This window comes from Amphiprion ocellaris, chromosome 6, assembly GCF_022539595.1.
Source record: "Amphiprion ocellaris isolate individual 3 ecotype Okinawa chromosome 6, ASM2253959v1, whole genome shotgun sequence".
Classification (NCBI taxonomy): domain Eukaryota; kingdom Metazoa; phylum Chordata; class Actinopteri; family Pomacentridae; genus Amphiprion; species Amphiprion ocellaris.
The window spans coordinates 36,335,688-36,349,709 of NC_072771.1; the positions used below are offsets into that span (position 1 = coordinate 36,335,688).

At 38.2% G+C, this 14,022-nt stretch overlaps 1 protein-coding gene across 3 annotated transcripts in view; it reads left to right on the forward strand.

The window, feature by feature from the left end:
* The window catches only part of ksr2 (kinase suppressor of ras 2), a 142,095-nt gene that overhangs the window by 15,121 nt on the left and 112,952 nt on the right, over positions 1 to 14,022 (forward strand). For all 3 annotated transcript variants that reach the window (XM_023276279.3, XM_023276278.3, XM_035950986.2), the window contains exon 3: positions 3,266 to 3,416. In XM_023276279.3, the coding sequence (XP_023132047.1) occupies positions 3,266 to 3,416 (151 nt within the window). The remainder of the gene's footprint in view (positions 1 to 3,265; positions 3,417 to 14,022) is intronic.

Below are 14,022 nucleotides of genomic sequence, written 5' to 3' on the forward strand. Positions count from 1 at the left end.
CTTAAAAAAATGCTTAGAAGTACCCCTCAACCAGTGAAAATACTAAACATTGTCCTTTTTCACTTAATAATCTTTTATTCTTTTATATTCTGTGGTATGAAGCGATGGCTGACTGACACACGAGTGTGTGTTTCAGCTCAGATTCAGCTTTACTTCATTTAGTGAATTCTATTTGTTTACATTCAGACTGCAGGCAAAGAGGGTCGAAACCCAATTTTTCTTTGCTCATATGTGACTTGGATATGTTTTTTTTTTTTGCAACAGTGTGAACACAAACAATGCACACGAAATCTGATCTTTTCTATTCTGATTTGTGCTGCTTTCATATGTGCTCCTAAATCAGATACAGGATTGATATTTTGCAGTAAAAATCTAAATCTCAACAGTCATTTATGTGACTTTTACGTCACCCTAGATCAAAATTCATCGCAATTCTGTCACTCGGTGAACATGGAAGATAGCTGGGGTGGAAACAGTCAGTGCAGGGGCAGTGAGATATTAGATTCAGCCACATACTTACACTGTTGCACAGAAGTTGCAGCGTTTGCTCCACAAAAGACAGAATTAAAAATTTAGCTGCTTAAAATCTGCTCACAAATTTATCGTCTTCAGCTGCACATCAACTTGTCATTGCTGATATCAGTGGCTAAAATCCATTTGACAGTTTTCTTTTTGTGATGTATTTCTTATTGCTCTTGTGCACATGTTCAGGGTCAGTTCACACTGGAATCTGATGTTGGTCACCAGGAATTTAGTTTTTCTCTTTTACATTTATGCCTACTAAATGTGCTCAGTACAGGTGTGAACAAAACTTACTGAACATTCAAAATGGATTCTGTATCCCCATTATCACTGACATTTTAACTTTTAGCAGTTGAGCTCCCCACACTGGTGACTGAGGACACAGTTGCCAGCTTTAGACATAACCTGGTTAAAGGCTCACTAGAAGGTTACAGAAGCCACAGGAACAGTCAGAGGTGGCCATAGAGTTACTATTCATAGATACAACCTTATTAGTGTTTTGCTACTGTGACATTTTCTCTCACTGTGAGCTAATTTTTCACTGCAATATAAAGTCCTGCACATCTATGGAAACAGCACAGCTATGGCTAGAGGTTAAGAGAGCTAACGGATGTCTTTCTGTGCAGTATGACGCTTAAATTAGAAATAGACGTAAATTAGAAATAAGAATAAACAAAGTTACATTTCTTTGATTATTTTCTTTACAAAAATTTAAAGCATTTTTATAAATGGAATCATCATGTACAGCAGTTTTACAAGTGCTCACATCTGTTATACTACTGGACAAAAAGGTGGTCGTACATGCAATACACACTATTGGTCAAAAGTTTGAGGTCACTTAGAGATGTCCTTATTTTTGAAAGAAAAGCATTTTTTTCAATGAAGATAACATTAAATTAATCAGAAATACAGTGTAGACATTGTTAATGTGGTAAATGACTATTGTAGCTGGAAACATCTGATTTTTAATGGAATATCTCCATAGGGATACAGAGGAACATTTCTACATTTCCTGTGTCGGTAAACTACAGATAACTATCCCGCTTGGTTTCTACTCTTTGATATGTCGGGTTAATACGACGTTGATGTCGCGAGAGCGACGCCTTGAAAGTGACGTCACGTCCAGCATCCCGGCAGGTCAGAGAGTCAGAGAAGTGTTGTGTTGGAAAATAGGGCAGCGACTTACTGGAGAAAAGTTATTAGCTGAAGATAACTCATAATAGATTTTACAAGTTAAACAGTCATTCATAAAATATCGATGTCCAGATAACGGTACTTAACATATTGGTAGCTTCAGTTAATTGTTCCGGTACCAACTCAGTGTCGCTAGCGTGAGTAAACTATTGATAGCATTAAGCTAATATCTACACACCATGTATGAATAACTGCTGACTGCATTTTCAGATACGCTTGTTCAAATATTTTTTTTTTAAATTTTAACATTTCCACTGGCCATTCAATAAGTAGGTTGTACAAAGAAAATCTGCAGTCAAATGTGGCTCCCTGAGAGCCTGAATAAAATCCTAGAGGAAACACTATATATATATATATATATATATATATATATATATATATATATATATATATATATATATATATATATATATACATTACCGTTATTTATTTCCATACTTGTCTTCTATCTGTTCTAACATGGCTTGCAGGTCACTGCTGAGTCATTAATAGTCTAATATGAGTGCACATTTTAGTTTATTTTTGGTGAATTTTTAAATGGGACACTATAGAATAACAGTATAAAGTGATTTCGATGGAAACTTATAATTTTAAGCTTAGACGCGGTTAAGTTTCCTGACGGCATGTCACAGATTATTAGTACAAGGACTGTTGGAAAATTGAAAATCCAATGATTCTGTTTGTTTTTACAGTTTCTGACTTTGACAAATTTTATAATTTTGGGTATTTCTTTAAGACAACACACTTTTCAGACCTGCTGGTAGGTTTTCAGGGTTCAGAGGGTTGCCACAAAAAAATCATTAAGATTAAAACTCTTTTTCAAGACTGCCCTGGCCAAATATAAGCACAGACAAACAACGTAAAACCAGCAAATTATACAATAATTAACTAAATGTACCTGTCTGAATGAAATGAACCAAAGACAGTCATAATTAGTGATTATTAGCCAAAACCAGAATGTTTATACTAACCAGGTTTTGTAGAAAATAAAAAATTCTGAGCTCACTGGCACAATTGAGAAGCCATGACTGACACAGCCGCAACCAACAATTATGTAATGAAAATTCAGGAACTTTTCAGTTGAACTGCAGGCTGTGTTTACACAAAACAGGTAAGAGGCAAACAAATTAAAAATGTATGTAGAGGGCACCCCGGTAGGTCACCTGGTTGAGTGGGCGGCCCATAAACAGGAACTATAGTCCCGACGCAGCGGTCATGGATTCGAGACCAACCCACGGCCATGTGCTGCATGTCATTCCCCCACTCTTCTACCCATGTTTCTCTCTCCACTGTCCTATATAATAAAGCCAAAAAAAAATGTACGTAGTAAAATATCTGTAGTATGTTTCTACGGCTTATGGCATTATAATCGTGTAATGCTGCACAGACAGTTCTCTCTCCTTCCAGTCCTGGTTGTTGTGTTTCCATAGAGGTGCAGGACTTCATATTGCAGTGAAAAGGAGCCCACAGTGAGTAAAAATGTGTCAGAAGCAGAAAATGCCCCAGAACAAAACATTTTGTGACTGTGCATTTTGTACATGTGCTGCAGGAGATGAGTCCAGGCGAGGTGACCCTGGAGGGCCTGCTGGAGATGAGCGAGGATCAGGTGTGTGAGCTGCTGCAGAAGTTTGGTGCCAACGAAGAAGAGTGTGCCCGACTCAACGCCTCCCTCTCCTGCCTCAGAAAGGCCCACCAGCTCGGTGAGGATCCACCCACAGCATTCAAAGATACCCTGTATCAAAATGTTCCTTAAAGATGTTCTTTAGAGCCGTCGCTACTTACTGCCATCAGACGATACATTCCCCAAAGTTAGGTTTTTCAAATAAGCAGCTGTCTAGCCTGAGATTATGTTCCACTGTGTGAACTAACAAAGCATTTTCCCTATCAGATGTAACTCAGTTTCTTGCTTGGGCTGTCAAATAGAGTGTAGTGTAATGTGATCACACATTTAATTTCATTTAGTGTGAAACACTTATTCACCTTTTTTAGGTGTTGTTTGTATCGTAAAGCTTTCCACCAAAGTTACATCATTGTTGCAAGGTAATAAAGTGATCTAGGGACTGTTGTGGAAATGTTCAAGGACATTTAGGGCTTGAGAGGTGATTGGTGAACTGCTCCTTATATTTGGGGTATTTTTTACAGGCAGTTTTGGGATAAACAGGAAACAAACAACAGGCATCAAAAAGTGCCGTCCAGATTCATAGATGCCTTTTCAGCTACTACTTTAACAGCCTTTAATGTGGCTGAAAGTGTGTTGTTGTTAGAATACATGAGAATAGAATTAATTTAATGGCATTTTACAGATCATAGCAACAATTAAGTAGCAGTTCTCTTGGTGAATTCACACAACCAGCTGGCTGTTTTTGAAAAGAAAGGTAGAATAAGACGTGCAAATTTAAAAATATAATAAAATAATATGTGCAAGTATTACCTGTGCAAACTGTGACAAAGCTTGTTGTTGTAAAAATTGTTTATTTGGTGAATTAAGATCAATATTAAGACAACCAGTGTTGCACTTCTGCATATTGCACACAATTCGCAGAATTGTTGTGGCCTACAATAGTGCAAAAATATGTAGAAAACGTGCATTTGTATGTATGATATCACTTATCTGAAATGATTTTGCTGCAGTTTGACTTTTACACAAACTGAAATGGTTAAACAGTTTTTACTCAGTTAATCAAACATAGAAACCCAGAGTGAAAAACCAAGAATTTCCAAAGAACAAGACAGACAAGAACTCCTGTTTACCCCCACTGCATTAATTAACAACCAACACCTCATTATCTTGCTCAAAACGTGTTTATACTAGACATGTCAGATGTATTTTGCAATTTTTACTGAACCTGATAAAGGAAAATTGTAGTGACAGATTTTAGAGACAGATTTTCAAATGAGATATAGAGCAGGAGTGTAAAACAGCTGATTTATTTGTGAATGGGAAACCTTTTAAGAGTGAAGTCTAGTACAGTGATTACATCTAGGGATAAGAAACCATCAGATTAGTTGTTAGTGAAATAGCAGTTAGTGTTGGTATTAACAGAATATTATTTATTAGTAATATTATTAGTCATTTTGGAGGAACGCTTTTGAAAGAACATCTCCAGTTCTCTAACTGTTATGTCAAAACTGCACCCAGTTTCAGATGGTTTTTGCTTTTGGTGGTGCTGCAGAAGTTTACAAACAATAATAAGCCATAATCCATGAAAAATCCATGAAATTTATATTTAAATGCGTGTAAAAACCCAACTAGAATCCTGAGAAGCTCTGTAGAACAAGTTTGAAGAGTCAAAAAGTGGACTTTGATGTTTGAACAGCTAAAACTTCAACATCATAACCAAAATGGAAAAAAAAAACATCTCTTCTAAAGTAGAATGTTAGTAATTTAGGTGGTATATAAGCAGATCTATCTACAGAGAGCTCCCAGTATTGTGTGATTTTTCATTGAAATTTCCGTTTAGGATTCCATAGGTGGTTCTGTTTTCTGTTTAGTGAAACCACAGCAGCTCAGCTTAGATTCTTAATGTAACTGCAACTACATCAATATTTCTACGCCACAGTTCTTCTCAGGCCTTATGACATCACATGTTAAGAACTGGTTTACCTAAACAGCATCATCAATGTTCTGTCACTATGGATGATCTTAACCACATTTTTAAAGCGCAGCATGAAAAATGTGTGGGGTGTTATTTCAAATATCTGCATATTGTAGTTGTATAGTGTTATTTATATTAAAAAACAAAACAAAACATTGTGGCTCATGACAAGTTTGCTTGTAAAATTCATCAAACAAAAAGAAAACAAAATGTATCCACTTCGCTCTGTCCCACAAAATCTATTCTAAATCTAAAAATCTAAAAATTTTTAAATTTTTTTTATGACTTAACAATAACAAATTGCTTTCATTTTTTAAAATATAAGGCACAACATAAACAAAAAATTCTGATTTATATTATATTATATAGTTTTTAATCAGTTTTAGATGAAATAAATAAGATAAGAGAAATTCACACATTAGTAAGAGAAAAACATTAAAAATAATGAAAAACAAGGAAAGATATAAAGAAATTAACAATTAAACAATTGAATAAAACACTAGCCACAGGAAGTTCAAGCTGCTGTAACAAACTGCCACTCATTGCTGCCACACTTTGTGTTTATTAACTAGATTCTTTTACCCAAAATCAAAGCATTTATTTATTCACTGTACTGCTTTGTTATTAGGTAATTTGACAATATATTGACAAAGCACTGTGAAGAAATATGTATCTCTGTTGAGTCCTGTCATAAACAAACTTAATGTGCACCATGAAGGCTACTGAGACAAGTTTGATTCCAGAGCTGATACTCAGCTGTAACTGTGTATATGTAAAGACAAAATAAGGCCTGAAAATACGTATTTTAAACAAAAGATAAAGTCTTAAACTCTTGTATGAAATTTCATGTTGTGCAACTTTCTGCCCCGATTACTTTTACTTTTAGTACCTTCAACCAACCATCCTTTGCTCCTAAAAATAAACCCCCAAAAATCTAAGAAACAGCTATAGAACAGTGTGAACACAGTCGTACTTCTTCCTGAAATTACAATGACATGACGATTTAATGATCTGTGGTCTTGAACATCCCAAACTCACACACATATTCCTTTTTCCGGTTTTTAAAATGAAGCTTTTAAAACTTGATACGCCTTTAAAAATTTATTTTTTATCGTCCATCTGTTTTCTGCAACTTAATTAAGTCTTACTTCTTGAAAGAACTGGAAAAAACTTATTTAAATTGTGTTATTTCAAAACAAAAACTGTAATTATAGAGTTTTTCAACTGACATAGCTCCTATTGTATTACGATGATGCATGGTTTTAGTTTACCGAGCATTTTTTTCTTGTGAATATTGTGCAAAAAGGGGCTTATTGGAAAATATGTGCAATTGTAGGTGCAGGTCTACGAATAGTTTATCAAGGAAACTAACTAGTGTTAAAGGTAATAAAGCTCTAAAAATTAGGTGTTTTTCTCAATAGTTTAAGCCATATTTTGCAAACTGTAGAGAAAGCCTTTATCCCAGTATCATCAACAGATACCCAGTCTTTGTTGCAATTTATATTTTAAAAACTGTGACTTGTAAAGGGATCTGCTGTGACGCCACAAGTGCATTTGTTTTTATTCCATATTTGCACACCAGGTGGCATCAACAGACCGCAGTTTGCTCTCAGTGTCAGTCATTTTGTTGCAATGACACAAACAAACCAGAAGGGGGCAGTAGAGCATCACTAAAACTGAGTTGGTGCGTTTAGTAACAACCTTTTGTAAACCCGTTTGATGGCATATCTGTTTCTCTTCTACTCCCACTCACACACTCACACACACACCCCAACAACAACATACGCCGACACTGTTCGGTAACAGATGTCCTTTCATACGGAAGACTCTGCTGAATAATTAAGCAAATTAACTTGATGAGTAGTTTTTCTTCAATGTGCCCTCAACAAAGCTGTACTTTATTAAGAGTGTTTTATTGGAGGACTTGGAGGCAAGCTGAGGATTTTGCAAACCTTAAAACCTGGCTCTGTCGTAGGCAAAATACACAAACTCTATTGGTCCTTGTGCTCATTTGTCAGTTTGAGAGCTTCTCCAACCTCTTTCCTATCTTTTTGCCTCATTGGCTTGATTGGTACGGAGGCAGACGTCAAGAAAGACAGACAAACACAGAAAAAGCCCTGAAAGAACCTGCCAGGCGACAATATCCTCAGTCCAGCCATTTTTGGGGGCTTCAAGCATGTCCCAATCTCAAGAAATTCTCAATTTTGACATAGAAAGACCACCAAATATTCCAAACTGGATAGCAAAAATAGGTGAAACAAATGTGAAAACCTGACCTGACGCTGAATTCTGAAAGGACCGACATTTTTGGGAGCACACAGAATTAGGTGAAACAATGATAAAAAGTCTGCAGCACTAAATATGTTTGAGAGAACAGCATGTGCATAGATCCAAAACTGGCTGCAACAATGAACGTTGGTTCGAGTGTGTTCTGAATTTAAAAGGTTGTTCTTGGTCTCAGTTTTGTCACATTCCATTACAACAGTTGGATGGTTATTTCCAGCCTGCGTACGACAACAATAGCGGAGGGTTTTGCACAGAATAATCTGTTGGATGGAAGAGATTTGTCAAGCTATAAGTGTTTTTCTTCTGAAGCAACCAATCCATTCCCGTCTTACTTCTGGCCTGAAATAGAGAAACACGGTATGAACGATTTAGTTAATAACAGCTCCTTCCTGCAGCGGGAGTTCAATTTGCTGGAAAATTATGTTTTACTGGCTTCCTGTCATGTAACAGTTCTGGTTGTTTCCCCTTACTGTTATGTCCTTTAACAGATTACCATGTCAGGATCTTTCATATATGCTTGGAGCATCAATAAAAATATAACTGAATTTTTTGGGGGGGTTCTTAAAAACATTTCATACTAAAAGCTTTTTCAGTCAGTTGCTTTTTTACCAAAGCTTCCAAGATTAGCATGACCTGGATGACTGAGAATCTACACAGACACCTTTCCTATACTTTACTTAAATTATAGTTCCATACGAATACTTGTTCTCTGACCTTGAAGTCAATGTTTGACAAAACAACAACAACAACAGAAAAACACACCTCAGTGTCAGCGGAGGTTACCGTCTTTTACCAGCAGTGGCTCTAAAGTGTTGGTTGGTTTGTGGTAAGGTTGGATTTGCTGTCTGTGATGGATCTGATGCTCCCCTGGTGGGTGTTGGATGCCAGTGAGGTTGCAACTTGGCTTCAGTCCTGTTTGTAACATTTGTGAACGGGATCTTAAGCTGCAGCTGGAGTAAGGAAGATGTCCAGTTTGAGAACCTCAGAGTCCTGTCTTGTTTTCTTGCAGATGACATGGTTCTGTTCGATGATCAGGCCAGAGTGTTTTTTTTTTTTTTTTAATTTTTTTTTTTACCTTTTGTTGGCTTTTATTAGATAGGTTATTCGAGAGGCAGGCTAGAAAATAGGGAGGAAGAATGGGGGAAGACCTGTAGCAAAGGGCTGTGAGCGTGAATTGAACGCAGGCTGCTGTGTCGGGTACTATAGCTCCTGATTATGGGTCTCCTGCTTAAACACTTGAGCTAACTGGGCGCCCCAGCAAGAACAGTTTTCAGCAGAGTGCTAAGCAGCTTAGATGAGAGCCGACAACCTCTAAGTTTGGAGTCTCCATGCTTCTCTGCAGGAAACTGGTAGATTGCGCCCTCTGGCTTGGGAGTGAGTCGGTGCCTCAAGTCAATTAGTTTAAGTAGCTTGAGATCTTGTTCACAAGCGGCCGGATAATGGAGCACTGGTGGAAGTGCCAGCAGTGATAATGGTGCCTTAATGGACTGTTGTGGCGAAGAGGGATCGATTTGCCAGCTGGTCTTTGTTCCAAGCTTCACCTATGGCAATGAGCTCTGGGTTGTCATCAAAAGAATGAAATCCTGGTTACAAACGGCTGAAATGAGTTTACTTTGTAGCTGGAGTTAGAGCTGGAGTTGCTGCTCCTTCAGCTAGCTGATGTAGTTTAGGTAGATGATTACGATGCTTGTTCAGTGCCTCTCATTTGAGGTTTTTGGAAGGAGACCATAGACTAGATGCACAGGAGGGATTATATATCTCATCTGGACTGGGAACTCCTTGGGATCCCCCAGGAGTAACTTGGAAACACGGATGTGAACAGAAATGATAGGAATTCTGTGCTGCTACTCTGACCCAGCTCTGGATCGTCAGCAGAAAATGAATGATGGATGGATGTTCTGATTGTATCTTTCTGTAAAAATCTCCCTTAGGATCTTTTGTACCCTGTGTATTTACCAAAACTAAACCAGTTACTGCTTTTCCTGTGAGTTTTACTTAGTCAAAAAAGGAATTAGACCTAACATATAATTGATTCAGCTTCAAGTTCCTCTTCTGTCTCACCTCCCTGATCTGTTGTCATGATTTTCCTGCTGGCAGTTATTTTATTTTATCTATGGTTTTATTTTATGGGCAATTTCCCAAGTTTTATGTTCAGCATTATTTGATTTTAAATGGAAGAAAAAAGATAATTTTCACATTTATAGAGGTATTAATTTACCCTTGCACTGCATTTACTGATAAAGCACCATGAATACTTCATTTATTGAGGAAAATACCATCAGCGGCAAACGTAGCTGTGGTTATACACTACAAAATTTGAAATGAAACACATAATTACAGATTGAATCTTGTGTTTTTATCCATCATTTTCAGCTGTAGCTCAGATATCTTTGGAATTTAAGGTTAAAAAGGCACAATATAAGTGTAGGCCATCTACAATATTAACTCTCTAGTGTGAATTTGAAATAAAAAGCCCCTGGCATAGACCAGGATGGAGTTAGAGAGCCACTCACATCTGACCCTCATCTTTGAACACTGATAGCAGTTATGATCTTCCTCTTCAGAAGACCACCTGTTGTCAAAGTTCACAGGGAGCTCTATTTGTATTTGTTTTATTCCTCCGCTGTCCTTTTTCGTTGTTTTTTTCTCCCCCTGCTTATTGTTTGTCGTTCTCTCCTCTGCCTCTCGTCTTCGTTAATGGCTTCAACCTCCCCTCCTCTCCCTCTCCTTCCTCCTGTCCTTCTCGCTGGCTCTCCAAAGAAAAGGGTCTGTCCACACACAGCCACTAATGGGCTCTCTAACAGGGGGGCTCGCTGGAGATGTGTGAGTGCACCACAGCAACACCACACAGTGGCATTCAGCGGAGAGAAATACTGGATTTGCAGCGGCGTTCTTCATATTCTTCCCTGTTCGGAGATGGGAGATGTGTCGCAGCCTCGGCACATTCGCACATCTGTGTCTTTGTGAGCACGTTAGCGGGACTGTGCGAGTGTCAGCACGTAGAAGCGCAAGGGTAGAAGATGTTTTCAAGGGTTAAACAGCCCCGTGAGAGCATGTAGCACTTTAACATTGTTAAGCGAGAAGCGGAGGACGTTCTTATGTAGAGTTTTTTCAAAATCTGGAGGTTGTTGCGAAACTACACGTACATTAAATCATCATGAATGAAAGCAGAGACAAGGATTTACAGATTTATGCATGCACATGTTTTGTTTTTTTCCTCTCAAAAGAAAATATGTTGCTCCAGTTTATGAGTCATGTGGAATTATGTTAAAATTGGCAGACATGGGCATTCATATACTTTACAATCTTGGCACTTTCTACATCGCATAACTGGAGAAATGGGGAACATAATAAGTGAATGCTCTGTGGTGTAATGGTGGAGGAAGGAAACTAATGCAAGCTAATAGAATTGTTCACTACAGACTCTTGGGATTGCAGTCCACGAGTTGCAATGAGGATGACTCATACAATTCGGAGGCAGCCGGCCGGTCCTTTGTGCTGCAATATACACACATTATCCAGACACACACACTCATGCAAACATTTTCACATGAAGAATGTCTCCAGCATGAGTCTTTTCTCTTGATCAGGCTAATAGTGTTGATCTTTGCTTTTGCACGACAGGTCTCCTTGGTACCTTTTCTCTGTAATCTCCAACAGCTGAAAGGAATGTCCCCGTGCCCTGCCTTGAGACAGCTTTTCATGCATATAAACACCTAATTGGCTTCAAATGCCATCCGCGAGAAAGAGAGATGAAGAAAGGAGGCAGAGGGAGAGGAGAAGAGAGGGAGACAGAGAATATGCGAGAAAAGAAAAGTGAAGAGGGGAGGTAGAAGGACATGGAATAACATGAGGGAAAATTAGGCAGAGGAATAGGTGATGACAACAGGAGGCGAAGAAGAAGAAACGTCCTCATGTCGAGAAGAAAAGAGGGCAAGAAAACGACCAGAAGAAGCATCGACTGAGCCCCGTCTTCCTGAACACCCATAGGTGGTCCTTATGGGCTGTTAACTAATTAACCGAGTCCAACTTTAAGTCCCACTGATTACGCTGCACAGACCCTCAACTCCAAAAGAGTCCAGATTAAAAAGGAACACTGCATCTATTGAACACAGCCATTGCCCTTTTGCCAGATTCTGTTTACAGTGACAGACCAGCTACTGTCCTGGTGGCATTTCGCTGCCATTTAGCCTAAAGAAGCAACACATCCAGGCGTAATTAGCCCAATTACGAGGCTGTTATCTGCCTTTCTCAAAGCCTCACCACACGTTAAGATTGCCCCCATTATTGCTGGTGGGTTATTTGCATTAATCACTGCAGAGGAGAAGCAGTTGTGAATGCTTCAGGTGCATTGTGTGGTTCTACAGCTGATGTGGAGATGCAGGGTTTGTTCAGGAGAATGGAAGATTGATGAGGATGCGGTTTCAAAAAAAAATAACCCCTGGTAATGGGATCCTATGTTTCTTGCCAAAGTTTCTCCAGTTTTAATTTTTTACCATAAGATCCTTCCATACACCTTTCAGGATTTAGCTGCATTTGCATTACATTCTGATGGCTGTTGAAGGGTTGTTTGTAATCAGTCAATCAGATCTGATCAAATCCCACCCACATCTAGATGTCCTGATCATTTTTTTAAAGTTGACATTGAAAAACAAGTGCAAGGCACCCTACCTTTTTGGCCACCTGGGGGGAGCAGAAAGGCAAAACTTACTTATTATCACATTAGTTAGTAAAAATTTGTTAGCCATCAGTTCATTATTTCAACTCCTAGCAGACATAGAGCAACATTGCCATTTATTTGGAGTTACGTTTTCACCACTTCATAAATATAAGTCTAGTTTTCAGCCACTTTTTAGCTCCGTGTTGCACTCAGTCAAATCCTGATGAAAATATCTGACTTTCTACCGACTAAATGCTGCTAATGTGTTGTTTGGTGGACAGATTAGTGGATATGCAACATGTTTATCAGAGCTTTTTGTAACCAGCAGCTGTCTGCGACTTTAAAATTTGAGGAAAAGTTTTCAGGGGGTTCCCAAAGCCTAGATACCATTAGTTTAGCTTAGTTTAGCTTAGTGGAAAGCTTAGAAGAAGGCACAAACCACTAGCTTGGCTCTTTCCAATGCTCAAAAATTCCAACTAGTAGTTGTTTTCTGCTCCTGTCACCTTTTTATTCACTCTTTGTTCAGTTTTCACTGACATAAAAACTCCTGTACGTCTATTGAAACAGTGAAACCATTGTTAGAAGCAATTATAATGCTATAAATCACCAAAAACTGAAAGTTGAAATTCTTAGTTTTTTTTTTTTTTAACTAAAATTTAAAAACCTGCAAACACGTTTGTCCAAGTGCCTCCAGGTTTTACCGATGCTGGTGAAAAGGAGCTCTGTATTCTATATATACTTTTTCCTTGTTAAATTTTCAACTTATTTCCATACGTTCTTCCTACCTTCTCTGCACATCCTGCAATTCAATCCAGTTAAATCAAAAAGTCCCTGAATTTTGTCACAAGACTGTTGGTCTTAGATGAGTCAGTGATTATAGCTCTTGTTGTGCAGAGGAGTGCAGAATTTGTAGTGTTTTACAGAATTTTAAGCTTAGATTTGGTCAAGTTTCCATGTGGAACTGTAGTTAAAATGTCATTGTAAAGCAAAAATTAAGTTTTTACAGTTTCTTGCTGTGATGAATGATCTCTTTTCAGCCATTTATAAAAAAAAGATATCATGCCTTTCAAAAAAATGTGAGCATCAGAACCTAGTTGTGAACAGAGCTTTGACATATCACCTTTTAAGTTGCTCAGTTATACATCTGGCATTGACAGAGCAACACTGGCACACGGCAAAGTAAAGTCTTCACTCTTCTTAGCTCTGCTTTAGTTCTCCGAGAGAAATATGTATTCCTTTAGCTGCTAAATGCTCCACTATGTTCACCAGCTACTGTCTAACTGTGTATATTCGCTGTTTGGTTATTGAGCAGATGGTATAAAGTGGCTTTTTAGAGCTCTTTTTTTGCCAGAAACAGCTACATGTGGTGGCCAAAATTGAAGTTACGAGAGTGGTAAAAGCAAACTAAAACAGTCAAAGGGCCGGGCAACTACAACAATGTGCTAAAACACACAGTATGTAAATTGAGCTATGAATTCAGGAGACATCTGTCTGAAATGTGGGGAAAAAGCAGGGGAATGACATGAAGCAAGGACCAGCTGGCTGGGAATTAAACGCACTGCCGTACAGATCCGTGCCATGTTTGTTTCACATTGTCATTTTGTGCATTTTTATCATAAAATATCATTTACTACGAATTTAAGCTGAAACTAGAATGTTGTATCGCACCACACACACATACAAAACTGCATTTTATGGGTGTAGCCACAGGTACATGCTGCTACAGTTCCTTTACAACTTTATCTATTAGATCAGGACAGCTTT